Source organism: Acomys russatus, chromosome 22 (genome assembly GCF_903995435.1).
Source record: "Acomys russatus chromosome 22, mAcoRus1.1, whole genome shotgun sequence".
Lineage (NCBI taxonomy): Eukaryota > Metazoa > Chordata > Mammalia > Rodentia > Muridae > Acomys > Acomys russatus.
In genome coordinates, this window is record NC_067158.1 from 12,508,425 (window position 1) to 12,521,556 (window position 13,132).

At 48.5% G+C, this 13,132-nt stretch overlaps 1 protein-coding gene across 5 annotated transcripts in view; it reads left to right on the forward strand.

Annotated features, from left to right (window-relative positions):
• Ogdh (oxoglutarate dehydrogenase) overlaps nt 1-11,344 on the forward strand; it is a 59,918-nt gene extending 48,574 nt beyond the window's left edge. For all 5 annotated transcript variants that reach the window (XM_051164916.1, XM_051164917.1, XM_051164915.1 and 2 more), the window contains 13 exons: nt 1,275-1,454; nt 1,881-2,033; nt 2,708-2,810; nt 3,110-3,238; nt 3,545-3,695; nt 3,972-4,099; nt 4,187-4,365; nt 4,729-4,800; nt 5,365-5,493; nt 6,329-6,401; nt 10,289-10,452; nt 10,652-10,806; nt 10,925-11,344. In XM_051164916.1, coding sequence (XP_051020873.1) covers nt 1,275-1,454; nt 1,881-2,033; nt 2,708-2,810; nt 3,110-3,238; nt 3,545-3,695; nt 3,972-4,099; nt 4,187-4,365; nt 4,729-4,800; nt 5,365-5,493; nt 6,329-6,401; nt 10,289-10,452; nt 10,652-10,806; nt 10,925-11,045 — 1,737 coding nt within the window. In that variant the 3' untranslated portion in view covers nt 11,046-11,344. The remainder of the gene's footprint in view (nt 1-1,274; nt 1,455-1,880; nt 2,034-2,707; nt 2,811-3,109; nt 3,239-3,544; nt 3,696-3,971; nt 4,100-4,186; nt 4,366-4,728; nt 4,801-5,364; nt 5,494-6,328; nt 6,402-10,288; nt 10,453-10,651; nt 10,807-10,924) is intronic.
• Nucleotides 11,345-13,132: the final 1,788 nt, after the last annotated feature.

A 13,132-nucleotide genomic window follows, 5' to 3' on the forward strand; every position in this document is an offset into this window, starting at 1 on the left:
CCACTTAAACTTTTATTTTGGGTTTTTTGGGGAGGGGGCAGGGGGTTGTTTGGTTTTTAGTTCTCACTCTGTAGGCTAACCTGGTACTCGTAAGGTAGACCAATCTAGCCTCAAATGTATAAAGATCTTTTTGCCTCTTGAGTGCTGAACAATTTCAGAGTTTTGTGTTTTCACAAATGTCCTTGGATTTTAGCTGTACTTTGCTGAGGATGGTGACACTCACCATTAAGCCCAGCAGCGAGGCAGAAACAGGCAGATCTGTGGAGTTTGAGGCTATCTGGGTCTACATAATGAATTTCAGGCCAGCCAGAGTTACAGAATGAGACCTAGTTTCAAAGAATAATTTAAAGAAAAAAGTAGTCAGGGCACTAGGAAAATAGTTCATTTGGTAACTTGCTTGCCACACAAGCATGAGGACCTAAGCATAGCATTGGGGAGGCGAAGACAAGTACTCACTTGGAACTATCTAGTTATCGATCCTAGCCAAATTACAGGATCAATGAGAGAAGACACCGGACATTGATGCTTAGCCGCCATTGTACTTGCATGTCCCCACGAGAACAAGCCACACCATATACCACCCCCACACAAAGAAGTTGGGGCGAGAAGGGAGATAATTTTAAGACATTTTGGCCTCTCTAACATTCTCTTTTCTGTTTCAGTACTGAGGATCAAACCCAGGGCTTTGTACACACTAGGGAAGCATGCTACCTCTAGCCTATTGTACATGTAGCAGAGGAGTCGGACAGGTGTGCACTCCTGAAGCAAGATCTGAAACTTATACTTGTATACATTTGCATAAAAAGATCATCTAGAATGGAAAATATGGGGGCTGGGAGAGATGGCTTAGAGGTTAAGAGCACTGACTACTCTTCCAGAGGTCCTGAGTTCAATTCCCAGGAACCACATGGTGGTTCACAATGTTCACAAGGTTTTCACAATCTATAATGTGATCTGATGCCCTCTTCTGGCCTGCAGGTGTACATGCAGGCAGCGCACTGTATACATAATAAATAAATAAATCTAAAAAAATAATAATAAATAGAATGGAAAGTATAAAAATGTTCATACTACAACCTAGCTCCTCTCCCAAATTCCCTATGTTAAACATACATGAATTTTGTTATCAGAGTAGAGGAAAACAAGCCACTTGGGGCCTATGCTCATAGTAGCTGAGTAGGAAGTACAGGCTGGGCCCAATACTGCCTCCACCTTCTGTACCCTCTACTACCAGTTTCAGGTACCGTTGCCAGATCATTTGTTCATAATTACAGATTGGCTTCACCACAGACCCTCGGATGGCCCGCTCCTCTCCCTACCCAACTGATGTGGCCCGAGTGGTGAACGCCCCCATTTTCCATGTCAACTCAGATGACCCTGAGGCTGTCATGTATGTATGCAAGGTGGCAGCTGAATGGAGAAGCACCTTCCACAAGGATGTTGTTGTTGATCTGGTAAGTGATGGCACAGTGGCTGTGTCCAAGCAGAGGGTCTGGCCTGTCCCTCACTCACCTGGGGCTTTGCAGTGTCATACTGAAGGCAGGATCCTTCTGGTACCAGAGTGATCAGATTCAGGCTCTCCTCTGAATACTGCTCAGAGAGAGCTGTATGGCCCATCTGGTCCTGTCTAAGACTGTTTTATAAATAAAAAATTTCTATTCCAAAGTCACTCTCATTATATCTCATTCACTAGAGCAGATTTGATAGTTTAAAAGAAAGAGAAACAGAATCTTAGCTGTAGAGGAAGTAAGTTAAGGCAAAGCAGTCACAGTCATGTTGCCATCAAACAGATGAAATGTCAGATAGACACACACACACACTGCTATTCTTTGCACAGACCAGCCACAGCCTCTCACCGTCTTCTCTTGTTGCTCTGACAGGTGTGTTACCGACGCAATGGGCACAATGAGATGGACGAGCCTATGTTCACGCAGCCACTCATGTACAAGCAGATCCGCAAGCAGAAGCCCGTACTGCAGAAGTATGCAGAGCTGCTGGTGTCCCAGGGTGTCGTCAACCAGCCCGAGTATGAGGTATGTCCTGGCAGGCCTTGGGTGGTGTGACAAGGTAGAGAAGATTGTTTTAGGCCAGTCTTTTGGGACCCAAGTGAAAGCATGTGAAGACTTGACAACTATAGCATTTCAGCTTCTATGAGGATCTGGAGTATCAAGATGCTTTTTAAAGGTGGAAGCTGAGAAAAGTGTTCTAGAGATGAGGTAGTGGCTACCCAATAGGTTCTCTCTGTCCACACTGGTTGGGTTGAGAGATTATGAACAAGGGCCCACCCAGCTTGGTAAAGATCCTGTATGATCTGCACAGAGTACTCTGTCTCATGCAGACAGTATGGGCAGGTGTTCTAGACACATGGGATGGTGCCAGGGCCCAGATTGGACAGCTGCAGAGGGAACAGCTCTAAAGCCCAGTCCTCTAAAAACACATAAAACTGAACCAGTTCTTATGAAAAAGGGTTTAAGGCTCAGACTAAACAGAATCTCTGGCTCAGGGATGCCGGGAGTGAGGAACAAAGTGTACAGGTGTCTTTCAGATGGTGAAGAGGCTGTGTGTGCTGGAGACTAGCGAGTCTGAGTAAACACAGGGGCTGGTAGTTGGGTGTGCAGAAGTGCAGAGGCACTGAAAGGCCGGGGTGCAGGAGGCCCGCACAGCACGCGTGCTGTCCTCAGCTACGTATTCCCACTCACTCTTCCAGGAGGAAATCTCCAAGTACGATAAGATCTGTGAGGAGGCATTTACCAGATCCAAGGATGAGAAGATCTTGCACATCAAGCACTGGCTGGACTCGCCCTGGCCTGGTAAGCAAGGGACCACCCCCACAGCGACTGCTTGAGAATCGGCTGTAGCATGAGGCCTCTTCCAGACAGCTCCTGCCCCCTCTTCTGTACCTACAGTACACAGCGACGGCTCCATTTCAGCCAAGCTTCTGCAGTCGCCAGGGGCCACGGAGGCTGTATTGTCTCTTAGCTTTCATTTACCCAAAGCCATGTAGTGCTGTGCTGAAATTTCTAGAAAGGCTGAGATGTTGCTCTAATCTGCTCTGTAGATGTCCTTTCCAAAGCAGATGGCATACCTCAGCCTGTCTTTGTTCTCCTAGGCTTTTTCACCCTGGATGGACAGCCCAGGAGCATGACCTGTCCCTCCACTGGCCTGGAGGAGGATGTCTTGACCCACATTGGGAATGTGGCCAGCTCTGTACCTGTGGAGAACTTTACCATCCACGGAGGTAACCAAACCTGCAGTTGGCTGTGGGAAGACTGGCCTAGCTCAGCACCTCTTAAAGAAGACAGGTTCCCCAGCCATGCCCTATAGAGACTCCCCTGTCCAGAAACCCCTGGCTGTGTTGGTAGACTCGGCTTCCACTCAGGTTCCTTCACTTGGAAAGAAGCAACTAAGAGGTTGCCACTCTGCTATCCTAATACTGGTGACAAAGGCTGTGCCTCTGTCATTGGAGCACAGGCAGTAAGCTGTCTACCTGGGCTGGGCCTGCAGTCCTGTGAATGCTCTCTCTTGATGCTCTCTTTCTCTACAGGCCTGAGCCGGATCTTGAAGACTCGCAAGGAGCTAGTGACAAACCGGACTGTGGACTGGGCCCTGGCAGAATACATGGCGTTTGGATCACTCCTGAAGGAAGGCATCCATGTCCGGCTCAGTGGCCAGGATGTGGAGCGGGGCACCTTCAGGTAGTAAAAATGTTTACCCTTCAGTCCAAAATCGAAGGGAGGGGCTTTGGTATCTCTACTCCAGGGATAGGGGGAGTCATTTCCAGATAAGTCACTGCATCCTCAATTTTTAGGATGCCTTAACTTCCCCTTTTGTTGCGGATGCTTCATCTATATGCTGGGAGGGGTCTACCCTGCAGTATCTAACAGAAAGCCAAGTTGTCACAGCAAGTCTGTTAGTGCTTCAAGGTTCCAGTGCAATCTGTGCTCCTTACTAATCTTGTCCTTCCGCCTCAGCCATCGACACCATGTGCTCCATGATCAGAATGTAGACAAAAGAACCTGCATCCCCATGAACCACCTTTGGCCAAATCAGGCCCCCTACACCGTATGCAACAGCTCGCTCTCTGAGTATGGTGTCCTGGGTAAGTCCAGCCCCAACCCCACCTCAGTCTTCTGCATTCCCTGCCTGGTGCCCTAAACATGTATTTCTTCTTTCCTGTCCATCATAGGCTTTGAGCTGGGTTTTGCCATGGCTAGCCCTAATGCTCTGGTTCTCTGGGAGGCCCAGTTTGGCGACTTCAACAACATGGCACAGTGCATCATTGACCAGTTCATCTGCCCAGGACAGGCAAAGTGGGTGCGGCAGAATGGCATTGTGCTGCTGCTACCTCATGGCATGGAAGGCATGGTGAGAGCTTCCCCCTTGCCCACAGAACTCAAGACCTCACAAGGACCTGTCCAGGACCCCACCCCAAACAAAGACCAGATGATTCTGTTGGTCCTTCCCACCCATTTCAGATGGGAAGACTAGCCCTTTGGAAGGCAAGCATGGCCCATCTCCGTGTACCCTGCACGGCTGTCTCTGGATGAGCAACAGATAGTGTTGATGCTCCTGAGTCTTAAGCACTCAGATCCCTCATCCCTGCTGCCTGTGCCTTGCTGGTGGGAAGGGGAGGAACCAAATGAGTTCTGATGTCAGGAAGCAGAAACAGAAGTACAGCAGATGTTAGCATGTGACAACTTGCAAACTAACATGTGTGTCTGGTTTCAGGGACCAGAGCATTCCTCTGCCCGCCCAGAGCGGTTTCTGCAGATGTGCAATGATGACCCAGATGTCCTGCCTGTGAGTAGAGTGGACCCTGCTACTCAACTGCCCGGGTATCTAGGGGAGAATTCCATTTGGATGTCCTGAGGGGTCAGATCTCAGCTGACTCTTGCTCTCTGGCTTAGAGATTGGAGTGGGTGGACCAGTGTGGCCCCATGCCTTCTGATCTCACTAAAATAGGCTACTTCATTTGTTTCCTGCTCTTGCAGAAAGCCTAGAAACCTGGCCTTAACTCTTATGTGACATTGGTACTGCTGTGGTTCAAACAGGGCTTAACGGCAATTTAAAAAGAACAGAACTACTGGGTGTCAGTTTCTAAGGAAGAGTAGACGTGACTGTAGCCAGCACCCGGGTCTCCTATATTTCATGCATCCACTGCCAAGCAGTAGTCATCAGATGCTGCCAGTTGTTAAATGGGGCTCAGACTCAAGGAACCTGTGAAGTCTGCTCCTCACTGTCTTCAGTGAATCCTTGAGTCTCCAGTATGACATCCTGAGGCCCCTCTGCCCCAAGTTGCCCCTTCTCCCAGGCAGAATGCTCACACCTGCCCCCAGACTCTGGGCATTTCCTTCCATGCTACAGGACCTGCAGGAAGACAACTTTGACATCAATCAGCTGTACGACTGCAACTGGATTGTTGTCAACTGTTCCACCCCTGGCAACTTCTTCCATGTGCTGCGACGACAGATCCTGCTGCCCTTCCGGAAGCCGGTCAGTGCTGGGATCTCCAGAATGAGCAGGGTGCCAACCTTCTTGTGCTAACACAAGGAGGGACTCCCTGGTGCCTGTTGCTTTAGGTTGGTTAAGTGGTACCTAAGGGGAATGCAGATGAGATATGGTCTCAGGAAACCAGGTCCTATTGCTTTGAATGCCAGGGAACTGCACATTCTCACTCCCAGACTGAGTCCTCATGTGGTCTTGACCATGGCGTGTAAGAGAGTTGACCAGATACAGTCCTCGGCTTAGCAAGCAAAACAAGCATAGCCACGACATAAGACAGGTTGTCATGTGGGTATGCTGAGGACTGGAAGAGAGGTGAGAAAGAAGGCCCCAGCAAGGACCAAAGATGTCCAGGAGCCCCAGGCAGCAGCTCTTGAGCTGGGTGTTAAAGCATGAATAAGAGTTGTGTGGAGAAGGTAAGTGGGCAAAATGGTCAGAAAGAGGGTGCCTGGGATAAGGGTACAGGGAGACCCCTGCAGCCCTGGGATGCTGCAAGGGCGTGTGCAAGGCTAAGAGTTCCAGGACGTCTATGTCCCTGGCAGCTTGCAGGCCCACAAGGCGGAACAGCCCTGGTGCTAGGCCTTGTCACGGCTGTAAACTAGCTGACAGAACATGGTCTCCGACACCACCTGGAGCTCCCAGATGGGAAGATGGCCCTGGAGAGTAACACCTCCCTGGAGGAGATAAGGAGCTCTGGGTCTCCCATTGAGAGCTGGGAGACGGGCTGGCCTTGCTATCTCAGGTCACGCCTTAGATGTCCTCCATCTTGTACCTTCGCTCTAGAATCTTTAAGATATAGTCTACTATGAGCTGTTTTGTCTTTCAGTTAATCGTCTTCACTCCCAAATCCCTGCTGCGCCACCCTGAGGCAAGAACTAGCTTTGATGAGATGCTTCTAGGTATGTGCGGAAGGCATAGGTGTTTCCTGCGGGGGATGTTAGCTCTGGGAGTTGTTTGCTATTCTGTAGGGCTTTGGGGGCTTGTAGTTATCAATCTCCTGTGGCTCCTTCTGGATTTTTAATCATGATATAAAGACCTCTGACTGTGAGTTCTCCTGGAAGTAGCAGGGCTTGGTGGTGCATACCTTTAATCCCAGCCCTCTGGAAGCAGAGGCCAACCCATCTCCAGGGCCAGCCTACTCTCCAGAGGAAGTCCAAGCCAGCCAGAGTTACATGGTGAGACCCTGTCTCAAAAAAACCTAAAACAACAACAAAAGACACCACAGTGAGTCTAGGGTCACACATGCATGCTTGTGACAACTTAGCACAGTTCAGGAATACAAGGCTCAGAGTAAATCTTTGCAATGAGAAAAGGATGGTGGAGGGGGGAGCATGCCAGCTGCGCTGCTGAGAGGAGTCTGTGGCGTGAGAGTTCTACGTGGAGGATGACAGGTGGGCTCATGAAGCCAGACTGCTTCCTCTCAACCCCAAGCCCTATAGTCTTTCACACAGTGAGCCTCTTGTCTGTTGTTTTCTATTTGTGTATATGTGTGGTTACATTTACATAATGTGGACTCGACTGTCCTAACCATTTGTAAGTCTTGAGTGTCACTAAGGAACATTCTTATTGTTGTACAGCCATCTCTCCTTCCATTTCTAGAACTTACATCAGGTAAAACTGAACCTCTACCCACTAAGTACCCCCCACACTTACTGCTCTTGTCTGGCAACCTCGTCCCACCAGAATCAGTGAGTAGAGCTGAGCAGCTCTTCTCCAAAGTGCTTAAGACCAGAGATGTTTTGGATTTGAGCTTTTTCTAGATTTTGGAATATATTTATAGACCCAAGTCTAAATGTGCACTGCACTTCTTTTGTGTGTATCTTGTCCACATATGATAAAAATCACTCTGTATTTCCAGTGTGCCTGTGCTTTGATTGCAGCCCATCACATAGCAGGCAGATAAATAGTCCACTGGGGCGTAATGTTGGTATTCAGGATGCTTTCAGATTTTAGGACTTAAAAGCCTAGGATTACTCAGTCTACACCAGTCTTTTTATAACTGACTTATTCTGGTCAGTATAATGTCCTCAAGGTTCACTCGTGGTGTAGTGTGTGCCGTCAGGGGTCACCCGTGTGGTGTAGTGTGTGCCATCGTGTCCTGTCTTCTTAAGGTGGAACAGTATTTCAGTCTGCAAACTTGATCTTAGCCAAAAGATAATGTATTTTATGCATCTGCTGCATTTGGCTTTAGTTGTCATGAGTAACACTGTTTGGTTGGGGAGGGGCGGGGTTTGCTTTTGGTTTTTCTGGAGGCAGGGTTTCTCTGTGTAGCCTTGGCTGTCTTGGAACTTACTCTATAGACCAGGCTAGCCTAGAACTCACGGAGATTCGTTTGTCTTTGCCTCCCAAGTACTGGGGTTACAGGCGTGAGCCACTGCACCTGGCTGAGTAACACTGTTTTGAACACGGGTATACAAATAATCCTTCAAGATCCTGACATTATTCTCTTGCCATGTGGATTTCCAGTTTTAGAGCACCATTTTTCAAGACTATTTTTTACCATAGAAAAGCCTTGACGCCTGTGCCGAAAGTTATCTGACCATGTGTGTGTGTGTGTGTGTGTGTCTGTCTGTCTGTCTGTGTGTGTGTGTCTGTGTGTGTGTGTCCCCTTCCATGTCCAAACTCATAAGAGGTTTGCATAGCAAGTGCTCTGCCCACTGAAACATATCACCCACCCTCACTTTCCATTTGATGCCACTTATTTTTTTTCTTTCTTGCCCAGTTGTATTTAGCACTTGTAGTAGCATGTTGAATAGAAGTGAGAAGTGGCAAGAGTGGGCATGCTAGCTTTGTTCTTAACCTTAGAGGAACAGTTTCCACTCTTTTACCAATGAATATAAGTTTTGCCATGGGTTTTCATCTATACTCTGTATCATCCAGTTGAATGTTTAATCATGAAAACGGTCACTTAAGTCTTCTGTTTGTTTATTTTATGTGCATTGGTGTTTTTGCCTGCATGTGTGTCTATGTGAGGGTGTCATACCCCCTGGAACTGGCATCTATATACAATTGTGAGCTGCCAGGTGGGTGCTGGGAATTGAACCAGGGGCTTCTAGAAGACCTGTCTTTTAACCGCTGAGCCATCTCCCTAGCCCCAAGTCTTCTCTGTTTTATGAGCACTAGTTCTAGCAACAGTTGTTTGAATATGCCCTCTTGAGTGTGTTAACTTTTTTATTTGTAAACTTACAAGTAGCCGTCAGGTGGTAGGGTTTTCGGTTTTTGTTTTGTTTTTGTTTTTTTTTTTTTGAGATAGAATCTCTCTATTACATAGTACTGGCTATCCTGGAACTCTCCATGTAGAACAAACTGGCCCTAAGCTCACAAGATGCACTTGCCTCTATGTCTCAAGTGCTAGGCTTAAAGGCATGTGCCACTAAGCCTGTTCTATTTCTTTTTACTTTTGGGGTTTTTTTTTTTTTTTTTTTTTTTTTCTGGTTTTTCGAGACAGGGTTTCTCTGTGTGTCCTGGACTCACTGTGTAGACCAGTCTGGCCTCAAACTCACAGCAATCCACCTGCCTCTGCCTCCCCGAATGCTAGGATTAATGGTATGTGCCACCACACCCGGCTCTTTTTGTTTTGTTTTGTTTTTTTTTTTTTAAGGTCTATTTTATTATCTTACATATATAAATATTTTGCATGCATGTGTGCGTGCGTGTACATACCATGTGGTACCTAGTGCCTGAGGAGGACAAAAGAGTGTCCACATGGCAGCTGCCATGTGTGCTGGGAGTTGGCGCATGTCCTCTACAAGAGCAACAAGTGTCTTAACCACTGAGCCACCTCTCCAACTGTCCATCAGATTTGGGGGGAAGGGTTGGTTTGGTTTTTGGTTTGTTTGATTGCTTTTTTTTTTTTCTTTGCGTGTATTGGTGTTTTGCCTGCATGTATGTCTGTGTGAGGGTGTCAGATCTCTTGGAACTGGAGTTACAGACAGTTGTGAACTGCCATGTGGGTGCTGGAAATTGAACCTGGTCCTCTGGAAGAGAAACTAGTGCTCTTAACTACTGAGCCACCTTTCCAGGCCCCCTCCATCAGATGTTTTAATTTATTTGTTCCTAAAGTGTACGGTAGGCAGGCCTTTTTTGGAGGGAGGCAGTCATCGAGACAGGGTTTCTCTGTAATAACCCTAGCTGTCCTGGACTCCCTTTGTAGACCAGGCTGGCCTCCAACTCACAGAGATCTGTCCACCTCTACCTCCCAAGTGCTGGGATTAAAGGCATGTGCCACCACGCCTAGCTATAGGCAGACCTTTTAAAGAATAACCTGCTGTGTCCCAGGTTGTTCCTGCTTACAGCATGTTGTTGCTGTTGTTGAGACAGGGTTTCTCAGTGTAGCTCTGGCTCACTTTTGTAGACTAGGCTGGCCTCGAACTCATAACGAGCTCCCTCTGCCTCCTGAGTGCTGGGATTAAAGACATGCCATCGCTGCCCGGCCTGTACAGGCTTTTTTTTTTTTTTTTTTTTTTTTTTTGCCATATCATTTCACTATAGAACCCTGGCTGGCCTGAAAAGTGCTATGTGGACCAAACTAGCCTCAAACTCACAGAGATCTCCCTCCCTCTGTGCTCTGAGTTCTGGGGTTAAAGATGTGTACCCCCACAGCTGGTTCTGCAACATTCTTAGTCTGAGCCAATACACAAGCATCATAGGCTTATGAGGGAGAAGCATCTCTAACCCTCAGACACCATAGATCCCAGGCACTGTGTGACAGCCCTCAGCTCAGCCACAGCAACTATGGAATGGGCCTGGAGAAAGACACATCCCAGCTGTGGAAATTTTCTTGTAGGAACCCACTTCCAGCGTGTGATCCCAGAAGATGGACCTGCAGCTCAGAACCCAGACAAAGTCAAAAGACTTCTCTTCTGCACTGGCAAGGTGTATTATGACCTCACCCGAGAGCGTAAAGCCAGGGACATGGCAGAGCAGGTGGCTATTACAAGGATTGAGCAGGTGAGAGCATGTGGCATAGCAGTACCTATGGGGTACTTGGGGAGCGATGGTGCTTTGGCAGAACATTATTTGCTGAGGTTCCTAACCTCTCCCACCTGCAATAGCTGCAAGACTTTTCCTTCTGGAATTCAGCCTCCCTTCGCTAACCCTACCCATCCTCTAAATGTCCCTTGGTTGATCTCGCCCCTGCTCTCTCCAGCTATCACCATTCCCCTTTGACCTCCTGCTGAAGGAGGCACAGAAGTATCCCAATGCCGAGCTGGCCTGGTGCCAGGAAGAACACAAGAATCAAGGCTACTATGACTATGTCAAGCCAAGACTTCGGACCACCATTGACCGTGCCAAGCCCGTCTGGTAAGACTCAAGTCCTTGACAGGGAGACCTGCAAAACCTTCCCTCAGGTTGGTGGGCAGTTAACCTGGAAGCAAGCAAGCTCTGACTTCATCTTCGTTGCTCCTTCTCTGTCTCTCAGGTATGCTGGCCGAGACCCAGCAGCTGCTCCAGCCACTGGCAACAAGAAAACTCACCTGACAGAGCTGCAGCGCTTTCTGGACACAGCGTTTGACCTGGACGCCTTCAAGAAATTCTCTTAGATGCTCATGGAGTTGATCAGGCCATGGCCCCCCCATGTCCATGATGCTCTTTGCTTCTCAACTAAAGAATAGTGCCTCAGCACTGCCCACACTTTGCCCCTCGCTGTGCCACACACCTCCCCCTATTCTCATAGAAGTTAAGCTATTGTCCACTCCAGTGCTCGGCTGCTCCCCAGGCCAGATCCTGCCCAGCCTGTGCTGACTTCTCCAGGCTGCACAGCTTTCATGGAGACTGAAAGGAGCAGGACGAGGAAAGAAAGCCCTCTCTAGATGTCCTAGGGAACGCAGCTCTGGCCCCACCCATCCTCACTGTGCAATCCTCCAGGGTAGGAACGGAAACCCTGTGTGGCTTTCCAGGGTACTAGCCATCCTTGTCACCCAGCAAGTCACAGATTCAAGACTAGGGGTAGCTTCATCTTGCTAGGGCCAAGCTGAGGAGTCATGGAGGAAGTATAGCTAGCAGGGTTTGGGGATGTCATTCGGCTATAAGTGGAGGATGGCACAGGGCAGTTGGAGAGGCCTTAGCAATGACCTTGGGTCCAGCTCTGCTCTCCTGCCTTGGGTCTCGAGCTGTGTGGGGAATTTGCCCTAGCTACCATGCCTGGAGTGATTGGCTTTGAGTAGGATCCAGATGCTCCTGTGGGTCCCAAACCCCAGGCACTGGCTGCCTCTTGGTCCTGCTGACTCTTCTCTCCTAATCCCCTAGCCACTTAATTTTCTTTGTTCCCTTAAACACACGGAAACTGTTAATGAATCTTTTCTTTGCTGTGCCAAGGCAGGTCAAAAGCAGGAGATGAGTGGACAAGGCAAGGTGTCCCAAGGAACCAACTGTCCTTCCTCCCTCTTTTGACCTTCACAGGGACAGATCTGATTTATTTATTTTGATTTTTAAAAAATGAAAAAAAGAACAACCAACTTTGCATTGCATCGGCTTGACCCATAAACTAAGTTATCATGGCCAGCCTGTCTGCTGTCATTCTGTGTTTCACCTCCAGCCAGCCTGCCTGGAAACCTTTTCACTGAGGTGTGGTGCCAGCTGCCACTTGCCTATTGGATTGTGCCCCATAGCTTTCTATACCCTTATGGGCAGGAGCAATCATTATGAGGTACTTGATGCGAACTGGGTTAGCTGCTCTGCCTCAATGGAGAGTACTCTGCTCCCTGGACTGGGCATTTATATTTGAGTCAGCATTCCTCATGAGTTTGTCGTTTTGTTTTTGTTGGGTTTTTTTTCCCCCCAGGTCGGGGGAGGGCTGTTTGTCCCAAAACAAACCTTGTGTGTAGCCCTGGCTGTCCTAGACTTGCTCTGGAGACCAGACTGGCCTCAAACTCACAGAGATCTGCCTCCCGTGTGCTGGGATTAAAGGTGTGTGCCAACATGGCCAGCTATCATGGACTTGTTTTCAGGATTGTCAGTAACTATAATGAGTGCCCAGTAGAGAATGTCCTGGGCTGGAAACAATGGCCCTTACTCTTGGGATGGGGGGTGGAAAGGACAGGATACTATTTTGCATCTACCTGTGGTGAGCACACACTTGTTTTTGTTGTTTTTTTATAGCTGGGTGTAGTGGTGCACACATTTAATCCTGGCACTCAGGGAGGCGGAGGCAGGTGGATTGCTCTGAGTGTGAGGCCAGCCTGGTCTACAGAGTGAATTCTAGGATAGCCAGGGCTGTTACACAGAAATTGCTGTCTCGAAAAACAAATTGGCTTTTCTTATTCACGTACCTCATTGAAAAGGGGGTTTCTAAACAGGATAGAGCTGTATGAAGAACAACTCTAGGTTGGTCCACACTGTGTTTACACACAGGAGCAGTACTGTCCTAACAGCAGGCAGGCGTAGCAGGGACGCTTGTCAGATGCACCTTTGCAGACAATCCTGGGCACACTTAGAGCAGCATCCTGGATAGCGACAGCGGCAACAGCAGCTCTTGCAGGAGGTGCACGTGCAGTCTTTGCAGTCACCGTTCAGGAGCTGCTGGTGGAGCAGGAGCAATTGAAATCCATTCTGAGATGTAATGAAGCTGTTACAGCAGAGAGATGATGAGGTAGGCTACTGGAAGCCACGGTTTGTCAGCACATACTTG